This window comes from Tenrec ecaudatus, chromosome 5, assembly GCF_050624435.1.
Source record: "Tenrec ecaudatus isolate mTenEca1 chromosome 5, mTenEca1.hap1, whole genome shotgun sequence".
Classification (NCBI taxonomy): domain Eukaryota; kingdom Metazoa; phylum Chordata; class Mammalia; order Afrosoricida; family Tenrecidae; genus Tenrec; species Tenrec ecaudatus.
In genome coordinates this window covers 30180001-30207358 of record NC_134534.1, presented here as the reverse complement: position 1 = coordinate 30207358, position 27358 = coordinate 30180001, and the positions used below count along the sequence as shown (strand labels likewise).

Below are 27358 nucleotides of genomic sequence, written 5' to 3'. Positions count from 1 at the left end.
AATGAGAACTCGTCAGTGGAAGATGCTAAAGGTTCAGTGTCGGTTTAAATCTATGGTGAAAAACACAAACAAACAAACCCCCAAAACAATACGACACAGGACCCAAAACTGGCTTTAGCCCGCGGAGCTCCCGGCATTCTCCAACTCCCGGCGCCCAGCGCACCGCCCCCCAGACCCGGCCCCGCCCCTTGCCCTCCAAGCCCCGCCCAGAGCCGCGTACACGTGCGTGGCAGATCCCGCCCTCTCCGCGCTCTCAGCCAATGAAAACGGAAATCGCAATTCGACCCGCCCAGTGGCTGGTCATGTGACCGCATCTCTCCGCCCTCTCACCGGCTGCCTCCGGGTTCTGCGAAGATGGCGAAGGTCTCGGAGCTTTACGATGTCACTTGGGAAGGTGAGTGGCGGCGGGCCGGGTGCAGAAAGATGCGAAGCTTCGGGGGGCAGTTCGGAGGTGCCTCACGCGCTCAGGAGGGCTTTTTCTCCTCTCGTCACCCGGGGGTCTCGCTGGACGCGCGGGCGGAGTGAAACCTAAGGCAGGCCGCCCTGGCGTGGCCGGGCCTCGGGGGGGTTCCGCTGCGTTTCCAGCCTGGGGGGCTCCTGCGTAGCTGGCCGGCCCACCAGCCCCGGAAGCAGGGGCGGGCGACCCCCTGCTGAGGTTGCAGAGTGGCGCCGAGGGGGAGGACTGGTGGCTGCTGAAGCTTCTCCTCAGGCCAGCGTACGGCCTGCCGGGCCTGCTGCTGAGTGCTGGTAGGGGTTACAGGTCAGGGCCCCAAAGGAGTAGAAGATCCCTGAAGAAATCTGCGTCGTTCTCACCAGAACGGGGTTGCTGATCCAGTCTCCTCAACATGCATCGGCACCGCAACACCACTGCTCTCAGTCTCTGAAGGGGAACGGAACTCGTTAGCTGTGGGGTGCTTGACGTGTTTAAATCTGGACGCAGCCACACCTTGGGCCAGTTATTAACAGATTTTCCCTTCTCAAAAACGCGTGTGCTTTCATGTGAATTCCGCTGTATTGGACACCTATGACTCGTTTGTTCCATGAATGCCTACTTGGGATTTTTAGACTGTGACTTCATATCTTAGAGGCTGAAACTTTGGTTGTGAATAGCGAAAGAAAAGTCAAGTTAGTTTATACGTGACCTGAGTGCGACGATTTGTTAGCTTTCTCCCCTCTCACACACTGTAAACCTCAGTGTTTCCACCTGTTGTGTGTGGTGGGTGGGTGGGTGGTGTGGGGGCTACTAAGTGACTGGAACACACTCCCTACCTCCCAGGAGTTTATAGTTGGATGAAGGAGGCAGATCTGTAAATAAATACATACTTTTTAAAAGGTGGTAAGTATCAGGCGCTCTCTCTCTCACTTTTTACGCTGGGTAATTGATATGACTGTTATTTTTAAGGTCTTTTAAATGCTTCATTTGGTTCATGACTTTTTAGAAAGTGCTTTGATGAGAGCATGTGTTCAGTATGGGTTTCCGAGAGAACAGTAGCTTGTGTAAACTCTTGAGAAAGTAGAAGGCAGCAGACAATGTGGTTTGACTATTTGGATCTTACCCTGAAGACATTCTAAAGAGGAGGGAAAGAATTAGATCTGAAATAATAACTACTGTACAAGTTGGCTGAGAAAACAGAAAAATAAAAAGTGCTTTGTAATCTGTTAAAGAATTCATTTGTATTGTTTAATGGGACTTTGCTCTCCTGTGATTTGGCTCCTTCACCTACAGCATCAGTTTTTTTTCTTCAGCTGTTTTCTGGCACTTTTGGGTAAACATTGGACTTATAACTGCAAGTTTGGAGGTTCTAACTCCTCTGCCACTCTGCAGAAGAAGAAATCGCTCCAGTAACGATTTGATTTGCAGCCCAGAACCTCTGAATAGAAGGCACTACAAATTGGAATTGGCTGCGTGGCAGTGGGAGTGGTCTGATTTTTTTTTTCTTTCAGTATTCTCTCTAAGTCAGGGGTTCCCAACCTGTGGGTTGCTACCCCAATGATCCTTTCAGAGGGGTCGCCTGATTCATAACAGTAGCAAAATTATAGTAATGAAGTAGCAGTGAAATTAATTTTATGGTGGGGGGGGTCACCACAACATGAGGAAATGTTTGAAATGGTCACTGCATTAGGAAGGTTGAGAACCACTGCTCCAAGGAGTCCTGGGGGTGCTATGGCTAAATGCTTGAAATGTTTGTGTCCCACCCAGAGGCGTTGTGGGAGAAAGGACCCAGCAGTCTGCTCAAGGAACCTGTTGAGCAGCTCTCCTCTGCTTTATATGGAGTCAGCGTGCATCAGAATTGCCTTGATGGCGTGTAAAGGCAGCAGCATCCTCACCCACTGTGAGCTGGTCCCCTTGGCTTTCCTCAAGTCCCCTGAATGCACTCTAGTCCTCCTGGTGTGAAAGTTGGACACAAGCTGTTCCTTCTTCTTGGAGCCTGCCTTCTTTTTTCTCCCTCTTCTTGCTTCATTATCTTTTTTTATATTTTAGTTTCCCATAAAGGTTATATACTTAAGATATCAACTCTGCTTACCTAGCCCTTTTATTGGGGATGGGGTGGGGGGGTGTAATTCAAACAGCTACAACAATAAAAGCAAACCAAAAATGTCTATGCTGAGTCCTAAATTATATGTTTTCATACAATTAAATCATTTGCCCAAGTGTGTATGATTTAAAAATGTTTGTCTCTACTTGGAAATAGGGAGGAGCCAGGTCTATACAGGCACACCTTGGAGATACTGCAGGTTTGGTTTCAGACCACTGCAACAGAGTGAATATCGCAATAGAGTGAGTCACATCTTTTGGTTTCACAGTGCACATAGTAGTTCTGTTTATACTGTAGTTTATTAGGGAGCCCTGGTGGCATAGTGGTTATGCATTGGGCTGTGTTTTGGGGAAAAGGTAAGGCTTTCTGTTGTGAAGAGTTACAGCCTTGGAAACCCACAGGGGCTATTCTACTTGCCCCATAATTCACCTTTAGTCAGAATTACTCAATGGCAGTGAGTTTGAGGATAGTTTATTAAGTGTGCAGTAGCATTATGATCAAGTTTGAAACACTGTGAAAGTTACCAAACTACAACACCAGACAAAGTGAGCACAGGATGTTGGAAAAGTGGTGCAGATAGACTTGCTTGATGCAAGGTTGTCTCCACTATACAAGGTGTGTCTGTGTTTACTATTCTAACACGGAAAACATTAAAACAAAATTGAACAACAACAAAAAACCCAAACTCAATGCTTTTGAGTCTGTTGGCACTGTAGCAACTCCATGTGTACAGTGTGGAACTGTAGGCTCCAATCATTTTTGGGGGAGCAAATCCTAGCCTGTCTTCCCTGGACACATGGGGTGAGTTTGAATTAACAACCTTTACGTTAGTAACTGAGAGCAGACTCTGCCACCCTCGGAGGTCACTATTACCTGGCATGTTGGAGGAACTCAATAATTTTTGAATGAATAATAAATTGTTAGCAATTGTCACACAAACTGTAAACATATGAGTGGGGCTTAAACAGCGGGTAAAGGGGAGTAAAAGATTCTGGAATTTTATCGTGAAATTTTTGAAGCCCTCTTGCATGTTTCCTAAGTGGTGGGTTATCTGTTGTAATGGTGATGATGATGAAGATGGCATCATATCTATCTTCTACATATTAGCTCATGTAATCCTCATAGCTATCTTAGGAGATAACTTTTATCCCCATTTAACAGATGGGAACAGCCAAGATCACAGCCAAGATCAGTGCCATGCTTTGAACTGCTCTTAATCTGCTTTCCCACTCAGTTAATAGCTAAATTCATCCATCCAGGCTGCTGTTCTATTTCTAAAAATGACAAGCTAGTTTCTGCCTCAGGAATGTACATTTGCTGTTTATATCTTAGCTTAAAAACCTTACCCCCTCAGAGGAGCCTTCTCTGAAGAAGCCCACTGCTGTCGAGTTGATGTCAACTTGTATAGGACAGAGCAGAAATGCTCTATGCAGTCTCTGACGCTGTAAATCTTTGTGGAAGCAAACTGCCACATATTTCTTCAGCAGACTAACTGGTGGGTTTGAACTGCTCAACTCTTGCTAATAGCCCAATGCCTAATCCACTGTGCCACCCAGGTTCCTTCCCTGACCACTGCTTTTAAATGTTGTTATTTTACCTATCCTTCTTTGAAGTGATGTGGCTTGTTTTTACCATCTTTCTACACTACTGGAATGTAAGCAGATGTGTATTGGGACTTTATCTTGTTTCTCACTTTACTCCCAGCTCCCACAGCGGACCTGGAACATAGTTGGTATTCAATACTTATAAGGAGAATGAATGCTTCTAAGGTCTATGGTTCCAGACATTTGACAGCACTGCCTCAAAGGTAATGCAGGCCAGTGAGGGTCTTAGCATTTTTAATTGCCCAATGAAATAAGTGTGGAATTAATCTGGTGTAATTTTCAAGTTGAGTTTAGACTGAACAGTCAAGAAGCCAATTTCAGCGTGAGGTTTATGAGAGCCTGGGCTTGGACATAACCATGGAAGTAGAGTGGAAGATGTAAGTCTCAACAGTATTTCACAAAAAGAGTCACAGGTCTTAGATACAGAAGGAGGTCTCGGTGACTTTAACTGAAGGCGGCATCAACAGACCTGTGAACTTGGGAGAGGGGAACCACATTTGTCAGAGACAGAAGATGACTGGGTTTTCTGATGTGAGTGTGAGAGTGCCAAAGGGCAAAGCATTTCTCAGTGAAGTATTTTTGCTGCTTATATTTTTACTGAGAATCCATCTGTTCAATTACTCAAGGCATTTCTGAAAAGATAAATACGTGACATATTTTCACATTATATTTATAGCGGTATCCAGAGTATGACAATTCAACACAGTGTAAGGTGCTTATAGGTGAGATGCTGCTTACATTGCAAAGGTGGTATTTTCAGACACGAACTGTACCTTTTAGTCCAGTGAGTGTATTTTTCTGTGCTTGTGACAGTGTCAACCTGTTGTTCTTAGCAGTTCTGCTTAAGTGCATCCTCTTTGCAACAGTAGTAGTGTCACAGTCGACAGTAAGAAATACGTTTTCCATTTGAACTCCAGTTTACTCTTACATAGAGTCGCTTTGTGACACAAATGGTTATGTACTTAATTCTGATTACTCGCCCAAAGATTGATGCTTCAACGCCACGCAGAGGTGCCTCTGAGAGGTGTTTCCGAAAGATCACTGCTTTGAAAATCGTATCAAGCATTTCTATTCTGAACACATAAGTGGCCATGAATCAGAATGAACTTGATGGCAAATAGAAACATATTCACACACATATAAATTTGCGTGTATGTGGGTTTATGTATAAACTAGCCAAAGTTCCATTATAAAATATTCTTCCATTTAAATGTTCATTTCATTTAAGTCTCCCACTCCCCAAGTCTAGAAGCTTCCTTCATAAGCACCCCATAATTAACAGTATTGTCTGAGTTGTGTGTGGCCATTGAAATAAATGACTGAACCCGGCAGCAAAGTGGAGTGCTGGGAGAGGGATGACTCGTGTCAGGCAAGGTGAAGGCAGTCACAGGAGAGCTGACCTTTGCCTTGGGGCAGTCCCTGTGGCTGGTCTCCAGTTGGATTCTCCTTACCACCTGCATAGCCAGAGAATTTCTGATGAGGCCATCATGCCATCTTCCCGAGTAGTTATAACTGTGTCATCTATGAAACCACTGAGTTAATTGTTAAGATGAAACTTGGAGCTCTTGGTTGGAATTGTTTGTTATCGTTTTAAGCTGCTGCTTGTTGAAAAGCATTTGTATTCCTTAAATAATTTTGCTCCCTAACTTTAATTTCTTGGGATTTATAGCCAGCCATGGTGGTTTGGGTTCATTTTCAAATTACAAAATTACAAATGAAGGATTTGAGATCATTCCTGGCAAGTATAAATTCTGCATTTTAAAATTTTTAGTTATTGGTCTTCTATGTCAGACTATCAAGGATAAGATCCTGTTGTTGAATGTAAATAGTTTTTCAATTTTCCAATGTTCTTTTTGGTGAAAGACAAAAGATTTTTCTGCCTTTTTAAAAAGGATTCTTCCCTCCCCCGTTTTTTGTAAATATGACGGAAAGATCTATAAGAAATAGATCTTAGCACTACCTTGTACTACCAACCAGACCTTTATACCCCCTCCCAGGAAGACCTTTATGTGCCTCGCCCCAAACACAGCTCTCTTCCTCCTCTGAGGCCTTTCTAGTCAACACTCTTTCATTTCAAAATGGTTTTATCTTCTAAATATGGATCCTTAGGCTACTTTTGAACCCTGTGGCACAATGGGCTAAGTAAGCATTGAGCTGTTAACTGAAAGGTGGGTGGTTTGAATTCACCAGCCACTGTGCTACCGTCTATCTTCTCCCATGTATATTTTAAAAAATACAATGAAATACTTTATGGGTAATATCTCTTTCCTCCCCTCATTTTCTCTGTCATGCTTAATTGATATATGCTGTTTTGTTGACAGGGAGGGCTGGACGCCTGCTTCTCAGCATGTTCTAGAGACTGCTGAGAGCTGGATGTACATTTCACTTACTCCTAAGGGGTCTCTGAACTGTGCATACTGTTATCTTCGCTTACAGGTTTGGAAAATTAAGCACAGGTTTGTTAAACATAGTTGTCTGAATGAGGTCATTCAAGAGCTAGCGTTAGTTTTCAAAACAAATCTGATGATCCTAAGTCCATGTTCTTTCCACCAGGCTGTACAGCGTACAAGGAAGCTATACATCTTTCTTGAGGGAATTTTCTTCTTCTGGGTTTGTTGGTTAGTTGGTTCATTTTATCTATCTCTCTATTAATTGGTCATCTATCCATTTTTCTATTACCATAATTATTTTTTAAGACCCAGAACTGATGATGTTTATTTTTCTTGTTTAATATTCTTCAGCATTTTCAAAGTTAAACTCCAAACTCTTTAGTATGAAATAAAAGACTATTACCCATTTATCTTCTGGTTCTACTCTAAGTTTCTTTACTATTGAATTACTAGAGATTTGTCTTTGTAGAATAACCTATTTTCTTTTTCTCCTGCTGAACGCCTTTCCAGCCTGTAAGTCTCTGTTTAAAATTACTTCCTGGGCAGGGTCAGAAGCAAGCTGTTTTCCTGGGATGCAGTTCATGAAATAACTACATGCTAATATATAATGATTGTCTATCTTTGTAAGTTCACTTTCATGTTTTTTTGGTTGTAAGTTGTTTGTTTTTAACAGTTTCCCTGATGTACAATTCACGTATCATACATTTCAGTAGTTTAACCACATTCGGAAGAGTTGTACAACCATTACCACAATCAATTCCAGGACGTTTCTTCCTTGTACTCGCTGTTAGCACCCCACTTCTCACCAGTCTCCCTGCCATATCCCTTGTTGTCTCTATAAATTCACCTAATCTGGGTTTCATATACAGAAAGACATACAAAATCAAGACAAAATACAAACAGCCAAGTAAAAATTACAAAATGAAACAGAAAAGCCTAAATAGAAACAGCAGAAAATATTTAAAACTGTAGCAATTATATATTGAATCAAGAGGGAGATCAGTGAAAAGTGTCACGTTTTGACCTAACTCCGATTGCAGTAATCCACCCTGCGATGTACTCTCCCTCTTACGTAACAAGGCCTTTCCCGTCTCTGGCCTATGGTCAGAAGGGATTTAGAAGAGGCTTATCCTCATGGGAGGCCCTACAAATGGGTTTTGGGCTTTCACTGTCATTCACAACAAGCAGCAAACTGGTTGTTCAGAATTTAAGTTCTAATACCACCCCCTATTCTTGATTTGGGTTTTATGATTTACAATTCTTCGATCACACAGGCTGGTGTGCTTCTTAGCCAAGGTCTCACTTACATGGCTGCTTGTTAAAGACAAGACTTTAAGATCCCAGCTGTTATTCTTTTTAATAGCTGGATACTTTCATGTGTTAATGATTTTTGCTTTTTCTGTAGACCTTGAATTATAGGGACTCAGTATAATACAAATAAAAATCTTAAAACTATGCTTGTGATTCACTTGTATTTATTTCCTACCTGGCTAGAATATTGTTTATTTAATTCACCTGCTTAGCAGCTACTTAATTCAGTGATTTAAATCTGTTCAGCAGCTCTGTTGATGGATCTGTGGTGCTTCTGATGACTCTGTACACGAGCTTGTCCGCCAGAGGAGTGACAAAGCCTGTCTTTGTTTGCTGTGCCTTCTAACTCACGCAAACAGCAGTGACAGCTACAAAAGCTTGTGTGACTTTTCTTTTACTGGAGTAGTTACTTTTTAACTTTTATCATTGGTATGTTTGAAGACTTTTAGCGTTCCCTATTGTAATATGTTGAACTGTTTTCTCTACTTTTTAAAATAGTTAAATTGACATAATTCACAGATCATACAATTCAGTCACATTTTTAAAAGTTGTGCATTCATTACTACAATTAATTTAAGAACATTTTCTTTCTCCGTATACTCGTTGTTAGCTCCCTGTTTCCCCCTACCTTCCCTGCAATGCCCCAGGACAGTATTAATCCAGGTACTGCCTCTATAGACTTACCTATCCTGAAGTTCATATACAGAAAAACATGAAAACAAAACCAACAATGACAAAGTAAAACAGAAAACCTGAATCAAAAAGAAAGAAAATCTTAGAAATTAGAACAACTTGAAAATGAGTCTGAAGGGTTATCAGATGATAGGTAAGGCATTACATTTTAGCCTGACTGCATCCATAGTAATCTGCTTGCCAGCGGAAGCTGCCTGCTAGCAAAGCTGCTCACATCCTGGTCCATGCACAGAGAGAACTCTCCGAGACTCAATCCACGTGGGCAGCCTTCCTCTACTCTGGATGCGTGCTAGTGCTTACGACCTTACTTTGCATTTCTTATTTTATATACATATTTTCTAAAGACTCATTTTCTCATTGTCTCCTGTAAACTCTCTTGCTAAAGATGTGCCATTACACGTTTTCTTCCTAACTTTGTATTGGTATTGTGACAGGGTGTTTTGTGACGGATTTTTTTTGTACTAATATGATACCCAATGACAATTTCATAATTTTTACTCAGTGGGTTAATTTCATGAGCACTTGAATACTTAGAGATTTTATTTTTCTGGGAAAATAATTCTTAGCTTTTATCTGATACTGAAAAAATTATGTTACTTGGAAAGTTAGCTATGACAGCATATAATGCTATAAATATAATTTTAATATATTTATATGGCAATATATTGAAGTAGTGGATGGACTTTGGGCCTCTGCTCAAGCCCTCCCTTAATGCAAGAACACTTTGTTCTAACAACCTGGCATTCTGTGATGCTCACCCTCCTGACATGCCAAAGACAAAAGGGGTGCATAAGCAAATGTGATGAAGAAAGCTGATGGTACCTGCCTATCAAAAGATATAGCATCTAGGGTCTTAAAGACTTGAAGTTAAACAAGTGGCCAGCTAGCAGAGAAGCAACAGCCTATATGGAAGAAGCAAACCAGCCTGTGTGATCATGAGGTGCCGACGGAATCAGATAACAGGCACCAGAACGAAGGGGTCGGAGCAGAGACTCAAAGTCTATCTGTAGACAATAGGGCATCCTCACAGAAGGGTCACAAGAAAGGGTCAACCAGGGTGCAGTATAGCACCGATGAAACACACAATTTCCCTCTTTCTTTAGGACTTCCTCACCCCCCCACTATTATTACCGCAGTCCTGCCTTACAGTTTTGGCTAGAATGGAGCATGTACACTGGTACAGATAAGAGCTCACAATACATGGAACCCAGATAAGATAAACCCCTCAGAGACAGAAATGGGAGTAGTGATACTAGGGAGGTAGTGGGATAGTGGGAGAAGGAGAGGAGGCAGGGGGAATCGATGCATAACCCCCAGGAGGTGGACTGAACAACAGAAACATGGGTGAAGGGAGACAATGGTTGGTATAAGATAGGAAAACAAAATATATAAGTTACCAAGGTTGTCATGAGTTTGGGGAGGGGAGGAGGAAGGGGAAAAAAAGAAACTGATACCAAGGGCTCAAATAGGAAGTAAATGTTTCGAAAATGATGGCAACATATATACAAATATACTTGATACAATTGATATGTGACATGTTATAAGAGCTGTAAGAGTCCCCAATAAAATGATTTAAAGAACATAAATATAATTGTAATATCAGTTGAATATTACAGTTGTAATATAACTTCAGTCTTTTAAAGTTCTGTTGTGCTAATTAAATTGACTTTCTATTTTTGGCAGTTTTAGGATAACACATAATTTAGTTGTTGTTGATTTCCTTTTCAGTTGTTTGACATTGGTCAGAGATGTAACCCACTAATTTTGTTTTACCAGAAATGAGAGATAAAATGAGAAAATGGAGAGAAGAAAATTCCCGAAATAGTGAACAAATTGTGGAAGTTGGAGAAGAGTTAATTAATGAATATGCCTCTAAGCTTGGAGATGATAGTAAGTTCTTTATTTAGTTGCTTTGTTATATTTAGCAGCAGCAGCACCTGTCTCACTCATGGTGCTTGTTGGTAGGTGCCATCTAGTTGGTTCTGCCTTCTAGTGGCCTTATGTAAACCAGAATTAAACCCTGCATGTTCCTCCTGCTATTGTAGCCTCAGTGTCAGTCCTTCTCTCTCACTGAAGATCCTCTTCATTTTACTGCCCCTCGGCTTCACCAAGCATGATGTCATTCTCCAGGCCCTGGTATATAGTATGAAATCTGGCCCAACTTGCCTCTAGGAAGCATTCTGGTTTTACTTCTTCCAATTACTGTGTATACTGGTGGATAAGCTGAGCTTTTCAGCACATGTTTAATGCAGTTTTTATGGTAACATGAGGTTCCTCGGCTGATATTTCAGGTCGGCCTGTACTCGAGTACATATGGTATTTGTTCTGGCAATCTATGGGGACTTTAACTATTCGCTGCCAGCATCATAATTCAAATGCTTATTGCTCAGCTTCCATAAGCTATGAAGTGATGGAAAATACCATGGCTTGGTTCAGGCACACCTTAGTTCTTTTTTTGTGTGTGTTTTGTTTTGTTTTTTAAAACATTTTATTAGGGACTCACACAACTCTTATTACAATCCATACATACATCAATTGTGTAAAGCACATCTGTACATTCTTTTTTTTTACATTTTATTAGGGGCTCACACCTTAGTTCTTAAGGCACATATTTGCTCCTTTTTACGCTAAAGAGGCCTTTGAAGCAGTTTCGCAACAATGCCTTTTGGTTTCCTGAGTGCACCTTCCATGACTGTTGAGATTGTGGATCCCAGTTAAATGAAATCCATGGCAATTCTAGTATTTTCTCCATTCATCATGGTATCCATTCCCTTTAAGTTAATTTCTAAGGTAAGGTTGTATGCTTATTAAGATTTTCCAATATTCAGATCACTTCCTCTCTCGGAGAATTTAATGGTACTATATTTTGTGAAGGATTTATAATTGCTGGCAGTAATAAAGCTATCAAGTCTAGGTTTTTATCTAATGGTTGTAGGACCACAGGTATGGCTGGCCAAAATGTAATGAAGATTCTTTTAAGAAGAACAAAGCTGTCAAATCATTTTGAAGTTTTACTTCATAATGTATTAAAATATTTTAAAAGTTGAATGCATGTAAAACCAACAACCAAACTTATTACCACTTAGTATATTTTCAATTCATAGTGACCCTGTCGGACAGAGTAGAACTGCCTTTTTGTAGTTTGTACGGGCTTTTTAAACCTTGCTGAGAGTAGTTTGCTGCATCTGTCTCCTGGGAAATGGTTGGCAGTCTAGTGTTTGCCCACCGAGCAATCAGGATGTTATATTTTCTTAATTCTAGAAATAATTTAGTAATCTAGTTTGCTATTGTAAGTAATGTTCTCTACAATATGAGTGAATAAGGACAATTTGCTAATATTTCTGTTTTAGGGATTTTTTTTTCTTAAATGTTTATTTCCCTCTTTATGTGTCTAGTTTGGATCATATATGAACAAGTGATGATTGCGGCCCTAGACTACGGTCGGGATGACTTGGCATTGGTAGGTATTTAAACTAATTCTATTTTCTCTCCTATTTTATGAATTACACACAAATATAATTACATCTGCTATATTATAGTGCATATACTATAAATAGTTAAGATTTAGTACGGTGTTTCCCAAAGTGATAGCACCGCCCAAGGACTGCTGGGACAATTCTTGGGGGCTGTAAAACCAGATACCTGCCTTAATCCTGAGTTGTGGGCGATACTATAAAAGTCTTGAGTTGTTAGTGGGTGCTGAGTATTTTTTTCGGACAAGGTGGTGGTGGGCCTAACAAGTTTGGGAACCAACAACTAGTTTGTGGATTATGGTGAACGTTTTTCTGTACTAATGTTGAACGTTGCAAGAGTAACTAGTACCAACTGGGGACATTGGGACACATGGATTTCTCCTATGGAGCAATAGCTGCATAATGGATTTTGAGATGGGCTATACTAACTGCAAGATCAACAGTTCAAACTACCAGCTGCTCCGTGGGAGAGAGATGAAGCTTTCTATTCCCATAAAGATTTCATTCTCAGAAATCCACATGAGCAGCTCTACTCTGTACTTACTACATGGTTGCTCTGAGCTGTTAATCAACTCAGTGGCAGTCAGTTTGTGTTTATTTTGTTTTTAATTTACTTTTAGCTCTTTCTGTAACTTTAAAATAATCCTGAAAAAGGGTATTTAATATTATAGATTTACTGAAGAGGTTAAATTAATTACTGAAAGTTAATCATTTAAACCTGAAAGTTATAAGTGATTTCATATTAATACAGAGTTTAAAAGATGACATATACCCTATATACTCAAATATAAGCCGACTTGAATATAAGCCAAGGTACCTAATTATTATCTGGGAAACCAGAAAAACGGAATTACTCAAGTATAAGCCTGGGCTGGAAAATGCAGAAGCTATTGGTGAGTTTCAATAATCAAAACAAGTGAAAATAAAATTACTAAAAATTGAGACATCAGTGGGGTAATGTATTTAAATATTTATTTTAAATAAAAACAAATAAAAGGACAGCAAGTCATTTAACATTAATAAACCAGCACAGTAAGTGGAAAATAGGTTCAACAAAAACAATAAGGTATCAACAATGATACCTTAAGAGTACTATTCCCTGAGCTCAATCAGCAACCAAGCTAAAATGTAAAGAGTTAAAATCCTTCAAAACGGGATTCCTCAGCATCATCCGTATCCCAATGCAGAGCTTCAGCTGGTGTGAGGGCCTCACTGAAATCGCCATCATCACCACCACTGCTGTCATTTTCATACAAAGTGCAGTCTTCACTACCACCCATAGCATTACTAATACTACATTTCTGGAAGGCACGTTGCACCATGTCTTCTGGAATGTCTTCCCATGCATCTCGAACCCACTTTCCTATTAACTCTATGTCATGCTTCATGAGATTTCTACCTTTTGTTAGTCGGGCTTGACCAGATGACATCCATTCATGCCACATTCTTCGCTCAAGCTCTTTAAAAGGTTTATTCAAAGATACCTGTCACAGGACAGCTGATTGGTTAGATGTGAGTAAACAAACATTCAAAGCCCTGCAGTGTCAGCGGGGCTTTGAATGAACAGCTTTGAATGAACAGCGGAGAAAAGGCAATCACCCGCGAGATAATGGGCACTTGTTCTGTTACCTTGTGGGGGGGGGGGGAACCCAGCGAGATGTTACACCTCGCTGGGGTACCAATGACCCGTGTAGAAGCCGAACCCCAGTTTTTCAGCACATTTTTTGTGCTGAAAAACTTGGCTTATACATGTACATGCGGTAATTTAAAGATTTTTGAATGACTCACACTATAATGTACTATCTTGAAATATTCTGATGTATGTATTAAAGGATTAGCAAATCCTGACTTTTCTAGAAGATTACTTAAAATATTAGTATTATAAAATTAAACATTAGTTATTTGAACTCTCATTTACTAGGCATTATGCTATTTGCTTTACAGGCATGATTTCTTTAATCTCCTCAATTATTTTTAATCTGATTTACATTTTATACTACCATTATACCTATTTTTTTAAAATCTTATAAGCCAGAATTTTTAAGTACTATTTAATATTGGCTTCTAGTTCATACCTGCAGGAAGTAAACTAAAGCAAGAATGGGAGATACCAGGATAATATATTTGAGGAAGCTTCAGAAAGTTCCTGGAAAACACATTTGAAAGATAAAAGATTTCTTTCTTTGAATTTTAAATATCCCCCCTATGTTTCTGAATTAATTGTTCCTTTCAAAGTATAATCTCCTTGTATTAGCTGTTCACATAATTCCTGGATGTGCTAGTCCTACGGTATTATCCAAACTGTTTTGAATTGGATTCAGAACTTTTAAGATAGTGTACTTTGAATATCCACGGGAGTGACAGTTTTATCTTTTGAGGGGAAAATGCTTCATATTACTTGAAATAGCTAGATGCTCTTTGATAAAGCAGAGAATCACATTTGACATTAATATTGGTGAGGAAAGCAGGAGAAAATTATGCAGTAACTTAATTTTGATAGGACCATGCTTTTCTATGATTCAGAATTTCTACACTATTAGACTTTGAAACTATATTTCCAAATCATTAAAACTTAAGTTACTGGTTAATAATTTCATCACTTCCAAATCAGTGGAGAAGAGGGTGTAGGAGACTGGTAGGGCATGACCAAAGGTAATGTAACCGAGAGGAATTACTGAAACCCAAATGAAGGTTGAACATGATAGTGGGACAAGAGGAAAGTAAAAGAAAGAGCTAGAGGAAAGAGCTAGGAGGCAAAAGGCATATATATAGAGTCTAAATAAAGGCATGTACATATGTAAATATATTTATATATGAGGATTGGGAAATACTTCTGTGTGTGTATATGTATAGGTTTAGTATTAAGGTAGCAGACGGATGTTTGGTCTCCACTCAAGTACTCCCTCAATGCAAGAACCCTTTGTTCTATTAAACTGGCATTTCATGATGCTCACCTTCCCAACACAATTGCTGAAGACAAAGGGGTGCATAAGCAAATGTAGTGAAGAAAGCTGATGGTGCCCGGCTATCAAAAGATATAGCATCTAGGGTCTTAAAGGCTTGAAGGTAAACAAGTGGCCATCTAGCTCAGAAGCTACAACGCCCACTTGGAAGAAGCACACCAGCCTGGGTGATCACCAAGTGTCGAAGGGATCGGGTATCAGGCATCAAAGAACAAAAAATCAAATCACTGTGAATGAGGGGAGTGCGGAGTGGAGACCCAAAGCCCATCCATAGGCAATTGGACATTCCCTTATAGAAGGGTCGTGGGGAGGAGACGAGACAGTCAGGGTGCAGTGTAGCAGTGATGAAACATACAACTTTCCTCTAGTTTCTAAATGCTTCCTCTCCACCCACTATCATGATCCCAATTCTACCTTATAAATCTGGCTAGATCAGAGGATATACACTGGTACAAATAGGAACTGAAAACACAGGAAATCCAGGACAGGTGATCCCTTCAGGACCAGTAGTGAGAGTGCTGATACCAGAAGGGTGAAGGGAGGGTGGGTTGGAAAGGGGGAACAGATTACAAGGATCTACATATAACCTCTTCCCTGGGGAACGGACAACAGAAAGGGTGAAAAGAGACGTCAGGCAGTGTAAGATATGACATAATAATAATTTATAAATTATCAAGGGTTCATGAGGGAGGGGGAACAGGAAGTGAGGGGGGAAATGAGGAGCTGATGCCAGGAGATTAAGTGGAGAGCAAATGTTTTGAGAATGATAAAGGCAATGAATATACAAATGTGCTTTACACAATTCATGTCTGTATGGACTGATAAGAGTTGTATGAGCCCGTAATAAAATGATTAAAAAATTATTTCATCACTAGTGATAATTACTTTTTACTCATCCAAAAGAATAGATCATTTGTATAATTGTTAATTTTCTTAGTATTTCCTACCCTCTCACGATTTGTGTATATTATTGAGAACAAAACAAGTACTCAGATACTTGATCATTTCCTTTTGAGTTCAAAGACAAATTGTGGATATCTGTCCAAAAGAAACTGGTACTCCATAGATTTGTGGTGTTTATTTTCTGACCACACACCACATATGTATACTGACAAGTTGTTTGCTTATCTATGAGTCTAATAGAGAAAAGCCGAAGTACTGATACTATTGTGCTAGACATTTAAGCTGACTACCCAGGAACTTATTTCTAACCAAGGGATGCTTATAATACAGTTAGGAAGGCCAGTTCACCAGATAACATTGAAGGACGCACCTAAGTAATTTTAACTTCTTATTAATACAATGTTATGGTATGAACAGTCCATTTGGAGAAAATCTCAATGCAACTTTAAAGGAAGGAATGGGACATAAACATGAGATCTAGAAGTTTTGCAGTCTTTTGGCTCATCAGAGATTGATTAGGTTACTTTATATTGACATATTGTAAGCTTAGAATGAATGGATGCCCAGAAAGTTTGTGAGATAGGACGAATCTAGCGAATTAGGGTAAATCTGTTTATAAAAAGTAGTATACGATATTGAACTTTATAGAGCGTAAATAAGTGAGGATATTCCAGTTGTTCATAGGAAGGTGTGGACATTTAAGTAGGAATGTGACACTGGAGTTGTGTGGTACTTGTGGAGTTATTGGCAGGCCTCAATAATCGGCTCATTTTGCCAATTGGAACCATGATCTGCTTTTGACAATGGAATGCTAGCTTCACTATAATTTCATAGTCGCATTATTTTACCCGTTAGTTGTTACTAATTAATTTTTCTTCATGTTATACGATACTAATGAAATTACCTTATGTAATTAAAGACTATTTGGTCCATTCCTTGAAAGTCACTTAGCACATAAATAAATGGTCTTCACATCTTACTTACAGAGTTTTCTTTTTTTTTAAAGTTTTGTCTTCAGGAATTGAGAAGACAGTTCCCTGGCAGTCACAGGGTCAAACGACTAACTGGCATGAGATTTGAAGCCATGGAAAGGTAACAAAATCTTGTAAGCAGCGTGATGCTGTTTAAAAATGGCAAACATCTGGCCTGCATTTAGATCCTTCTATATACATGGTAGCATCATTAATTGTAAAGGTCTTTTGCTACTGAGTTTCAGAATAGTTTCCGATTGTTTTTCTTTATAATCCTATGTCAAATTTGATATACAAGTTCAGTTTATTTGCCAGATTTTAGCCAGTGAACTGGGATCATGCTTTAGAATAGGAAGTGGTTTCAAATAACTGGTTTTAGCTTTAAATGTTAACCTGGTAGGCTACTGTAAAAAGCTGGACGTTGGCACCTGTTTAAGGCAGAAACCTGCCAGAGAAGGAAAACTCAAATATTTTCCACTAAAACATACAACAGAGAAGGGAGAAAATGAGATGGTGACTAACCAGATTCACCGCACCATGCCTCTACAACAAAGTTCCAAGAAACCAAGTGAAACAGACGTGATAATTGCAGACCCCTGAGAATCAATGAAAGGATAAAGAATTAGATCGGAAACAAATTGGAACAAAAGACTGAATGGAAGCAACCTGTGAGGATTAAAGTAGGGGCGCCTTATCAGCCATCCTGGCATCATGTGGCCAATTGGAGGCAATGCAGGCAGCGTTTCTGGTGAGGCACACATAGCAATTTCATAGACTCACCAATAAGGTGGCAGCACCGAGTAACCGAGAATGGAGCAAGGTGAGCAGCAGAACATGAACAAGGGGAAAGGAATGAATATTCAAGGAAGTGAGCAAGGACACATTTTAACCTAAATCCTAATCCTGTGTAGACTGTAAACCTTTATTGGAGCAGATGATCTCATCTTTCCCCCAAGACTGTGCAGTTTGAAGTGCTGACTTTGTTGTTAGCCGCTCAAAGCTTATTCCACTGTGCCACTTTTTAGTAATAGTAGACTTGACCCGCTACCTTCAGTGACGGACAGAACAACTAGAAAGACAATCAGCAAAAACACAGAAGAACGAAACAATACAACCAGAGTGCTCTCTCAGCTACATGAGGAGCCCCCAAAAGATAGTGGAACAATTTCCTTGTCTTTTCATTCTATTTTTCCACAAATGTGTAAAGCACCACATTTATGTATAAAACACGTACAACAATACCATTCTCTAGAATCGACCATATGTTAGGTCTCAATGAACTATAAAAGCATTGAAGTAATACAGCACATCCTTTCAAATCACAGTGCTACAAAATTAGAAATCAGTAAAGCCTAACAAACGACTTGCCGTTGAATCCTCGTCTCTCCCCGTAGGACAGAGGTGCCCTGCTTCCTCTTTGCCCTGCAGATCAGTTTGTTAGTTGGAGCCACTGCCATGCGGGTTAGCAGCTTCGTGCTGAGCCCACTGTGACATCAGAACTTTCTGGTATGGTGTGGCCAAATCATTAACAGGGAGAAAGATCAAATGTATGGAAGCTGAATAACATCCTGCTTTAAAACTGGGTAATAAAGAAAAAAGGAAACCATCTTGAATCAAATGAGTAAAAGCATACCAACCTTTGGAACACAGCAAAAGAAGTCAATGTATAGGAATAACTGTACACATTAAAAAAAAAGAAGCAGCAGAAAGAACTAACGTCAGCGCCCTAATCTATTTGCGCCACTAAAGAAGAACACAGAATAAGCCTTTAGTCACCAGAAGAAGGGAAATAAAAAGTTTAGAACAGAAGGAAATGAATAAACAAAACAGAAAGGTGGTAGAAAAAATCAGTAGGACAAGAAGTTGGTTGTTTAAAAACATTGATAAAATGACAAGGATTGGCATTTTTAATAATGCGAATAAGATGAATCTGAAATGAGATGGATGACGTTACAACAAAACCAACTGGTGCTAATAATACTGTGAAGAACTCTATATCAATAAAGTGAAATTTGAAAAGCTAGACAAAAATCTAGAAATGCTAAGCAGTCTGAGGTAGAAAATGTGAATAGGTGATAAGAAATAAAGACTAACAATAACAAAGTCCTGCTACAGATGACTTCACTAAAGACGACTACTAACATTTCCACATTAAGTTTATGAATCAAGCATCGACTATACTGACACCAAGTAAAGACACCTCAATAAAAGAAAGTAATAGCCAGTACCCCTCACGATCACAGCAACAAAAGTAATTATTACTACATTTCCAATCAAGTACTAAGTATTAGAAACAAAAATACTTCATGAGCGCTTATGTAGCTCTATGCCAGTTGAACCAGGTATGACTTGCTACATGCTAGTACATTCATGTGCATATCAGGTTTTGTCAAGGCTATTTCTATATAAGTACCTTTGTACAAATATATCCATGTGTGTAGTATTGACATATAATTCACAAATCATATAATTTAATAGTTCATGATTCTTACACAATTAGATTCATTTGTGAAAATTAAAAAAATATTGAATTGTCTAGTCCCCATCTAAAACACGTTAGAGCAGTGATTCTCAACCTGTGGGTCGCGACCCCTTTGGGGGGTGGTCAAACGACCCTTCACAGGGGTTGCCTGATTCATAGCAGTAACAAAATGACAGTGATGAAGTAGCAACAAAAATCATGTTATGACTGGGGGGACACCCCCACATGAGGAACTGTATTATAAAAGGTTGCGAACAGCTGCATTGTGGGGTAATCCAGGCCTTTTGTCTTTTTAAACTCCGTAGATGAAACCCATAGATAGGCAAGTAAGAGGAACTTTCTGACCAAAGATAAATATTTGTGGATGCTCAGTTTTTATATAACATTTTTAGCACAGTGTAACAAATATGTCCAAATATAAAATGAATTCTGATGATTTGTGTATTGTACAACTATAAAAAGATGTAAATTTGCTAATTACCAACAAAACTTGAAGCTACTAAACTCAAGTAGTCATATTTTCATGAAATGGATTGCTTCCTGTCTTCCTTTGCCCTCCTGAGTGCATCCCCTAGGGTTTCTATCGGGAAAAGATCCCTGGGAGATTCGCATGGTGTGCCCTGTGAGAACAGTGACACTGCAGCATTACTACTCTGTTTTATGACTTTATATTCTGAATCCCTACTTGGTAGCAGGTTTTTATGGGGCTAACATACGTACTATACATTCAGTACCCAAGTTAATTTTCATGATTTGTCCTGTTGCATAGTCTGGTTCACTAAATGTACATTGATGCTTTACATGATATGGACACATTTATAAATTACATTTATTTTCCTTTTTCTAAGTAGTTTGCTACAGTTAAACTATTTTAATCTATTGCAATGATAATAAAAAATACAAACAGACACTAAAGATTGTGTGGCAGTATTCAATTTTAGCTGTTAAGGTGTGATTATAAGGGAATTCTAGGTGTTTAAAAGCATTACAAGACAACTATTGAAAGAAAGAAAAAAGATCCTCACAGGCAAATTTCAGATGACTCTTTAAGAATGTATTTTCTGTGAAGAAAGCTAATGGTGCCCGGCTATCAAAAGATATAGCATCTGGGGTCTTAAAGGCTTGAAGATAAACAAGTGGTCATCTAGCTGAGAAGCATCAAAGCGCACATGGAAAAAGCAAATGAGCCTGTCTGACCCCAAGGTGCAGAAGGGACCAGTTACCAGACATCAGAGCTAAAAACCATATCAATGTGTGCTCCCTCCCTGATACGATCCATGAAGACAAGTATGTGCATAAGCAAATATGGTGAAGAAAGCTGATTGTGCACAGCTATCAAAAGATATAGCGTCTGGGGTCTTAAAGGCTCGAAGATAAACAAGTGGCCAGATAGCTCAAGCAACAAAGCCCTCATGAAAGAAACACCAGCCTGTGTGACCACGAGCTGTTGAAGGGATCAGCTATCAAGCATCAAGGAACAAAAAAATCATATCATTGAAAATGTGGGTGAGTGCAGAGTGGAGACTCAAAGTCCAATGGTAGCCAACCGGACACCCCTTGCTGAGGGGTTGTGGGGAGGAGATGAACCAGGCAGGATGCAGGGTAGCAACAATGAAACATATAATTTTCCCCTAGTTCTTAAATACTTCCTCCCCCCACTATCATAATCCCAATTCTCCCTTGCAAATCTGGCTAGACTAGAGGATGTACATAGGTACAGATAGCAACTGGAAACAGGGAATCCAGGACAGATGACTCCTTCAGAACCAGTGATGAGAGTGGCGATGCCTGGAGGGTGGTGAGAATGTAGGGTAGAAAGGGGGAACTGATTACAGGAATCTACATATAGCCTTCTCTCTGGGGAAGGGACAGCAGAGAAGAGGGCAGGGGGAGACATCTGACAGTGTAATATATGACAAAATAATAATAATATATGAATGATGAAGGGTTCATGAGGTAGGGGGGAGTGGGGAGGGAGGGGAAAATGAGCAACAGATAGTAAGGACTCAAGTAGAAAGCAAATGTTTTGAGAATGATGATGGCAACAAATGTACATATGTTCTTGACACAATCGATGTATGTATGGATTGTGATAAGAATTGTACGAGTCCCCAATAAAATGATTTTTTAAAAAAGGAATGTATCTTCTATTCCCAAACTTAGAAACACTACTAAAAATTTTTTTTAACATTGTTTATTACTCTTTCTGAAGACCTGCATCTGGAAGTTGAAAAATTATTGAGAAGGGCTTTGGGGACTGTAGATACGCTTAGGAAGGAATTTCAGAATCAGTCAACTAATTTTATGTCCACATCAAAAAATATTATATAATATCACAAAATCGAATCTACTGCCATGGCTTAGATTCTGACTCATAGCTACCCTTCTAGGGTTTTCTAAGACTAAAATTTTTTTAGACTACGTTATTAATGATTGGGAATTAATCCATATATCATTCCACAGTTCAGTCACATATAGCAGAATTGTACATTTGCTACCACAGTTAGTTTCCAAACATTCCTTTTCTACATGGACTCCTTGACATTGTCTCTCTTTCACCCGCCACCACCACTGGACCACCCCACCCCCCCAGATCCTCATTCTACTTGCTGTCTCTTTTGGTTCATCAGTCTTAGATTTCACATATCAAAAAATGAAAAATATATAACACAACTTTAAGAGGGTAACCCCCAATGACATAACTCCTCTGGGATACACCCTAATATGTACAAACAAAAAACAAAACAATACAAACCAAAAATACTGAAAAATTTGTAAACCAGATCAGGTCCAGCATGCATCATAGAGATCTGCTGACAAAGTTTTAACTGTTCAAGTCAAATTTATGACTTTGATCTTCTATGCTCAACTCTCTAATGTACTCTGTTATTAACCGCTTTCCTCCTGTCCTTCAGTTGTCGATGGAGGGAGGTCACGGGAGGCGTATTTCCTAGGTAGTTCCACAAATGATCTGGGGCTCTCACTGTCGTCCACAGCCGTCTGTAAACCAGAGTCTCACACGTTATGCTCTGATACTAATCCCTCTGATTGAGGATTATATGATTTACAATCCTATGGTGACTGATGATGGTGTGCTTTTTCCATGTGTACATAGTTGATATATCATTTAGATGACTTCTTGTTTTCCCGAGACTAAATTTGCATGGAAGCAGAAAGCCTTACCTAATCCCAGGGAGTAGCTGGTGGGTCTGAGCCACTGACCTTAGTAACTCAACACCTAACCCACAGTGCCAGCAGGAGGAAATAAGTGAAGTTCTTTATGTAATTTCTGACTATCTCCCTCCCTATGAGATTCATTATTATATCATGTTAATTTTGAGTTCTTAGTTATATGCTGTTCTCTATTACTTTTTTCTCCTTTGTTAAATTTATGTTCTGTTTTTTTCTGAGATAATATCTTAGTAGGTTACAAGTATTTTGTGTATACACTTAGTAGGCACATAATAAGTTAATTCCTCCAACTTTACTAAGAAATGCTATCAGAAATATTCATAGAAAAGGAATAATACATAGATCATTTGTGAATATTTTTGTTGGAAGCAAATTTTGCCTTATGTTTTATAGGCTGTAATTCTAAGTATAGTTAGAGTTCACCAATGTGTCTTATATTAACAATTTTTATCTCTATTTAGGCTAAATTATGTAAATATATTTGTAAAATTAATTTATAATTATAAGTGTATATGTGTGTGTGTACATATAAAATTAGGACCGGCATAAACCTTGACTTTTAAATGAAGATGAGAAGAGATTTGAATATCACTTATAAATGCATTCTTTATATAGTAAACTATCACAAGCTCTGACAGGTTAGCCATTTTCTGTTTAGCCTTTTATTTTTGTCTTGATATTGTAAATATTAAGGTAGTGATTGTTGCTATTGTTTTTTAAAAAAATAGGTATGATGATGCTGTACAACTCTATGACCGAATTTTACAAGAAGATCCAACTAATACTGTAAGTTAGCTGACCACCTTAAAGATAATCTAAAGTTTAAGAAGTAAAATTAATTATAGTAGTAGAAAAATACATATGAAAACAGTTGTTGTCTTTGTGTTTTGTTTTATTTCCTTATTTTCATTTTAATAGATTTTGGAATTTGTATATCTAAGTATTACTAATGAGTTGAAATTGGTGTTTGTATGATTTTCTCAGTCTTAAATTTACTAATAGATTGCCATTTGTCTTAAAACAATACCTTTATAATAAGCTTGATTTTTTTCCCCTGTTTTCTCACTTTCATTACAAGTTCATAGTTTCAAAGGTGCTCATTTTCATTTAGTCACATGTAAAGTAAAACGTACTGAAATATTTTCTAAAAAACATTTTGAGTTTCATTTATTTTTTCATGCCATGTTAAAAATTAGTAGTCATTTATTGTCTTAGGATTAGTAGACAAATATTTTACTTCTGGCTCAATTTGAGTTTAGAGTATTTTTGACATTATTTTGCTTCTTCAGAATCTAAGATAAGAGATAAGAATGTTGTGTCTTTATAGTACTTCCCATGTTTTATGACTTTGTGTGACGAAATATACCCGCAATCCACTGTCATCCATTCAATTCTACCTCATGGAGACCTTATTATATAGGATTTCTGAGGTCGTAAACCCTTATGGGAGTAGGTGGCCTTGTGTGAGAAATGGCAGGTAGGTTTGAGACTTTAAGAAGGAGTCATCAGCATATATGTCGGGGTCGTGACCAAATCCCTTAATGATAGGCTAAATGTATGAGAATGAAGTGACTCGACTCAGCACTGCCAAGTTTATATTCATTTTCTTGAGTGAATCTTCTTAGTCCTTTCTTCTACCAGTGTTTATTGAGTAGCTGTGATAAGCCACCAAGTGTTTTTGGCGGATGCTCTATCTGCATCTGTATCTTGAAAGCACTGTGCTTGACACTGAGGGGAGTAACAAAGCCACAAATGGTGTAGAACTACTCAAAGTCAGGTCGGAGACGGATTTACTTATATTAAACGGTTGACTTACTGCATGGAAGACATAATGGTTTCTGCATCCCTCGAAGGTGAGCAAGTCCAGCGTCGCCCTCACCCGTAGTTTTATACTGTTGTACCTTATCTAAAATTGACCCATGTCCTAAGAGCTGATTAAAGTGCTTGATTCAAGCATTGATTGAAAACTCCCTTTCCCACTCACATGCCTTGGTTATTCTTTCCAAAAACATTTGTTGAATGTTTGCCATGTGTTTGGTGGGGCTTAGACTAGAAGAGAAACGATACACCGTCCTGTGACTTTGCTGTTAGGGAAGTGGCACGGTATAATGCACAGATTATGGACTTGGAAATAGAATTCATAAATCCTGATTCTTTGACTACTTACTTGTGATCTTTGATTTCTGAGCTTTGTATACTTGAATGTGGTTTAGTGAAACATATGCTCGGTAACCACTGATGAGAGAATGGCATGTACCTGCCTTTCCATTATGAAAGCACAGGCCCTCTGACAAAGTGAGCATAATGGCAGTTTTCAGAGTTTCTTTTTGTACATAATCATTTATGGCAGCAAGGGGCTCTGGTGGCAAAGTGGTTATAAGCAGGGCTGCAAAACACAAGGTCAGCAGTTTGAAACCACCAGCCACTCCACTGGAGAAAGACTAGGCTTTCTGGGCCTACAAAGGCAGTTCTGTGTAAGTCGGGTATGAGTCAGAATTGACTCACTTGCCTTGAGTTTGGCTTGATGTTTCTCCTAGTAACTAAATGGTAGAAACAGGCCAAATGCCCATCAACAGATCAATGGATAAGCAAATTTGGTAGATAAATGTAAAATAACCGAACCTACTGTCATGAAGTTGATTTTTAGCTCATAGCGACCTTTTATAGAGTTTCTAAGACTTTGGAAATAAAGTCTCATCTTAATTTGCATTATATCAGATTGCTTTTACAAAGTTTATAGAAGCATGTAAGATGGGAATTAGAAATTTGGGGCCCTATTTCTAATTCTTTTTCCTCTGATCCATTTGAGTTGTTTAAACCTTTATTTTCCATCATTTACCAAAAGGTAACACATCAATTTTTAAGGAATTTTTTGTTCTTGAAACCCTTAAGAGCAATTTTGGCAAACTATATGGTGCCAAGTCCTGCTGTTCTACAAATGTTATTGTTGCTCACTAGAAGAATGATTCTATGACCAGATAACTTTGAGACGCTCACTTAAGAATATATTCTGCAAATTGCACAGTGTCGCCAGCCTCTCCAACACACAGGAGAGAAAAACCAAACCAAACCATGCAACCACGTCACTTCAGGCTCTCACTAACTCCTGTATCGTTTCTGAGGTTGTAAAATCTTTCTCCAATAAAGTGACTGGGATTTGACCCACTGACCTTTTGGTTATGGTGTTTGGGCATTTTAGTTTGTTTCATTTTTTCTCTTTTTCAATATATCCTTCAGCAAACTCATTGTGCATAAATGTGTCATATCATACTTCTGATCATGAGGTATTGATGGGATTAAGTATTAGGCACAAAAGACCCAAAACAAAAAATCATATCAGTGTGAATGAGGGGGGGAGGGTGGAGACCCAAAGCCCATCTGTAGACAATTAATATCCCCTCACAAAAGGGTCACAGGGAAGAGACGAGCCAGTCAGGGTGCAGCATTGCACCGATGAAACATACATCTTTCCTCTAGCTCTTTAATGCTTCCTACCCCCCCAACCCCCCACTATCATGACCTCAATTCTACCTTACACATCCAGCTAGACCAGAGCATGGACATGGGTACAGATAAGAGCTTGGAACACAGGGAATCCAGGACAGATAAAACCCCCAGGACCAGTAATGAGAGTAGCCATACCAAGAGGGAAAGGAGAACGGATCACAATGATTGACATATAAGCCCCTCCCAGAGGAAAACAATACAAGTGGATAAAAGGAGACAGCGGTCAGTATTATACATGAAAAAAATAATTTGTAAATTATCAAGGGTTCATGAGGGAGGGAGGGTGGCAGAGAAATGAGCTGATAACAAGGGCTCAAGTGGAAAGGAAATGTTTTGTAAATGATGATGGCAAAATATGTATAAAGGTACTTGACACAATGTATGCATGTATGGATTGCAATGAGTTATAAGAGCCCCCAATAAAATGATTTTTTTAAAAAAGGTGATGGCAACATATGTACAAATGTGCTTGACACAATTGATGTATGGATTGTTAAAAGGGCTGTAAGAGTCCCAATAAAATGATTTATAGAACTTTTAAAAAGTATTAGTTGCTTTTTATGCTTACACATTGATTTGGGTCCAATTTGTAGTGTTTCAAATGCCATGTTTTCACTGTAACTAGATACATGTTTTTACTTGGCACAATCGCTATGAGCATGGGGCCAAGGCGTAAATATCAGGGTCTAGATTCAAAATGAAAGATTTGTAGCAAGACTTCTTACATAAATAATGAGTATAAATGAATGAAGGTAACATTAATGAATTATTCATCATAAAGTTGGTATATACATACATCGTTGTATGCCATTAGTTGATTGTGGTGCGTAGGGTCCCCCTGTGACAGCTAGCATTCCCGGGATCCTCTTTTCCTGTCTTCGCACATGCCCAGCTCTTCTAATCACCACCTGTCTGTTAAGATGTCCTTCATGTGGCCACAGCATCCTGTTCTTACTACATTACTGTGATCTTTATTTCATATGATTTTCAGCAAAAACCACCCATTAATAAATATTTAGTGCATATTTGCTCAATATATCCATGCTGAATAATTTATAATGATTGTCAGTGGCATTGGTTTTTATACTTTTAAAAACAAATGCACAATTTAAAATATCCTAGTGCATTTCTTTTACAGTTATATTATTTTGAAAGATTTATAGTTGAAATTTATTATAAAATTATGAAAGAGTTGTCAGAAGCCATTTCTGTACCTTGACATTTGGGTGTTCCTAGATTTTTTTCCCCCCCTCCGGTTCCCCATTATCCACCTATCTCTAAGATACAGATCTTAAGAAAGACTCAAAGTAAAGGACGTTAGGCTGCATAAAG

The 27358-nt window shown here is 38.9% G+C and overlaps 1 protein-coding gene across 1 annotated transcript in view; it reads left to right on the top strand.

Moving 5' to 3' along the window:
* The first annotated feature begins 292 nt into the window (after positions 1-292).
* Positions 293-27358, top strand: part of EMC2 (ER membrane protein complex subunit 2) — a 44212-nt gene continuing 17146 nt past the window's right edge. The window contains exons 1-5 of the mRNA XM_075549360.1: positions 293-394; positions 10312-10425; positions 11931-11995; positions 16881-16966; positions 23248-23305. Coding sequence (XP_075405475.1) covers positions 355-394; positions 10312-10425; positions 11931-11995; positions 16881-16966; positions 23248-23305 — 363 coding nt within the window. The 5' untranslated portion in view covers positions 293-354. The remainder of the gene's footprint in view (positions 395-10311; positions 10426-11930; positions 11996-16880; positions 16967-23247; positions 23306-27358) is intronic.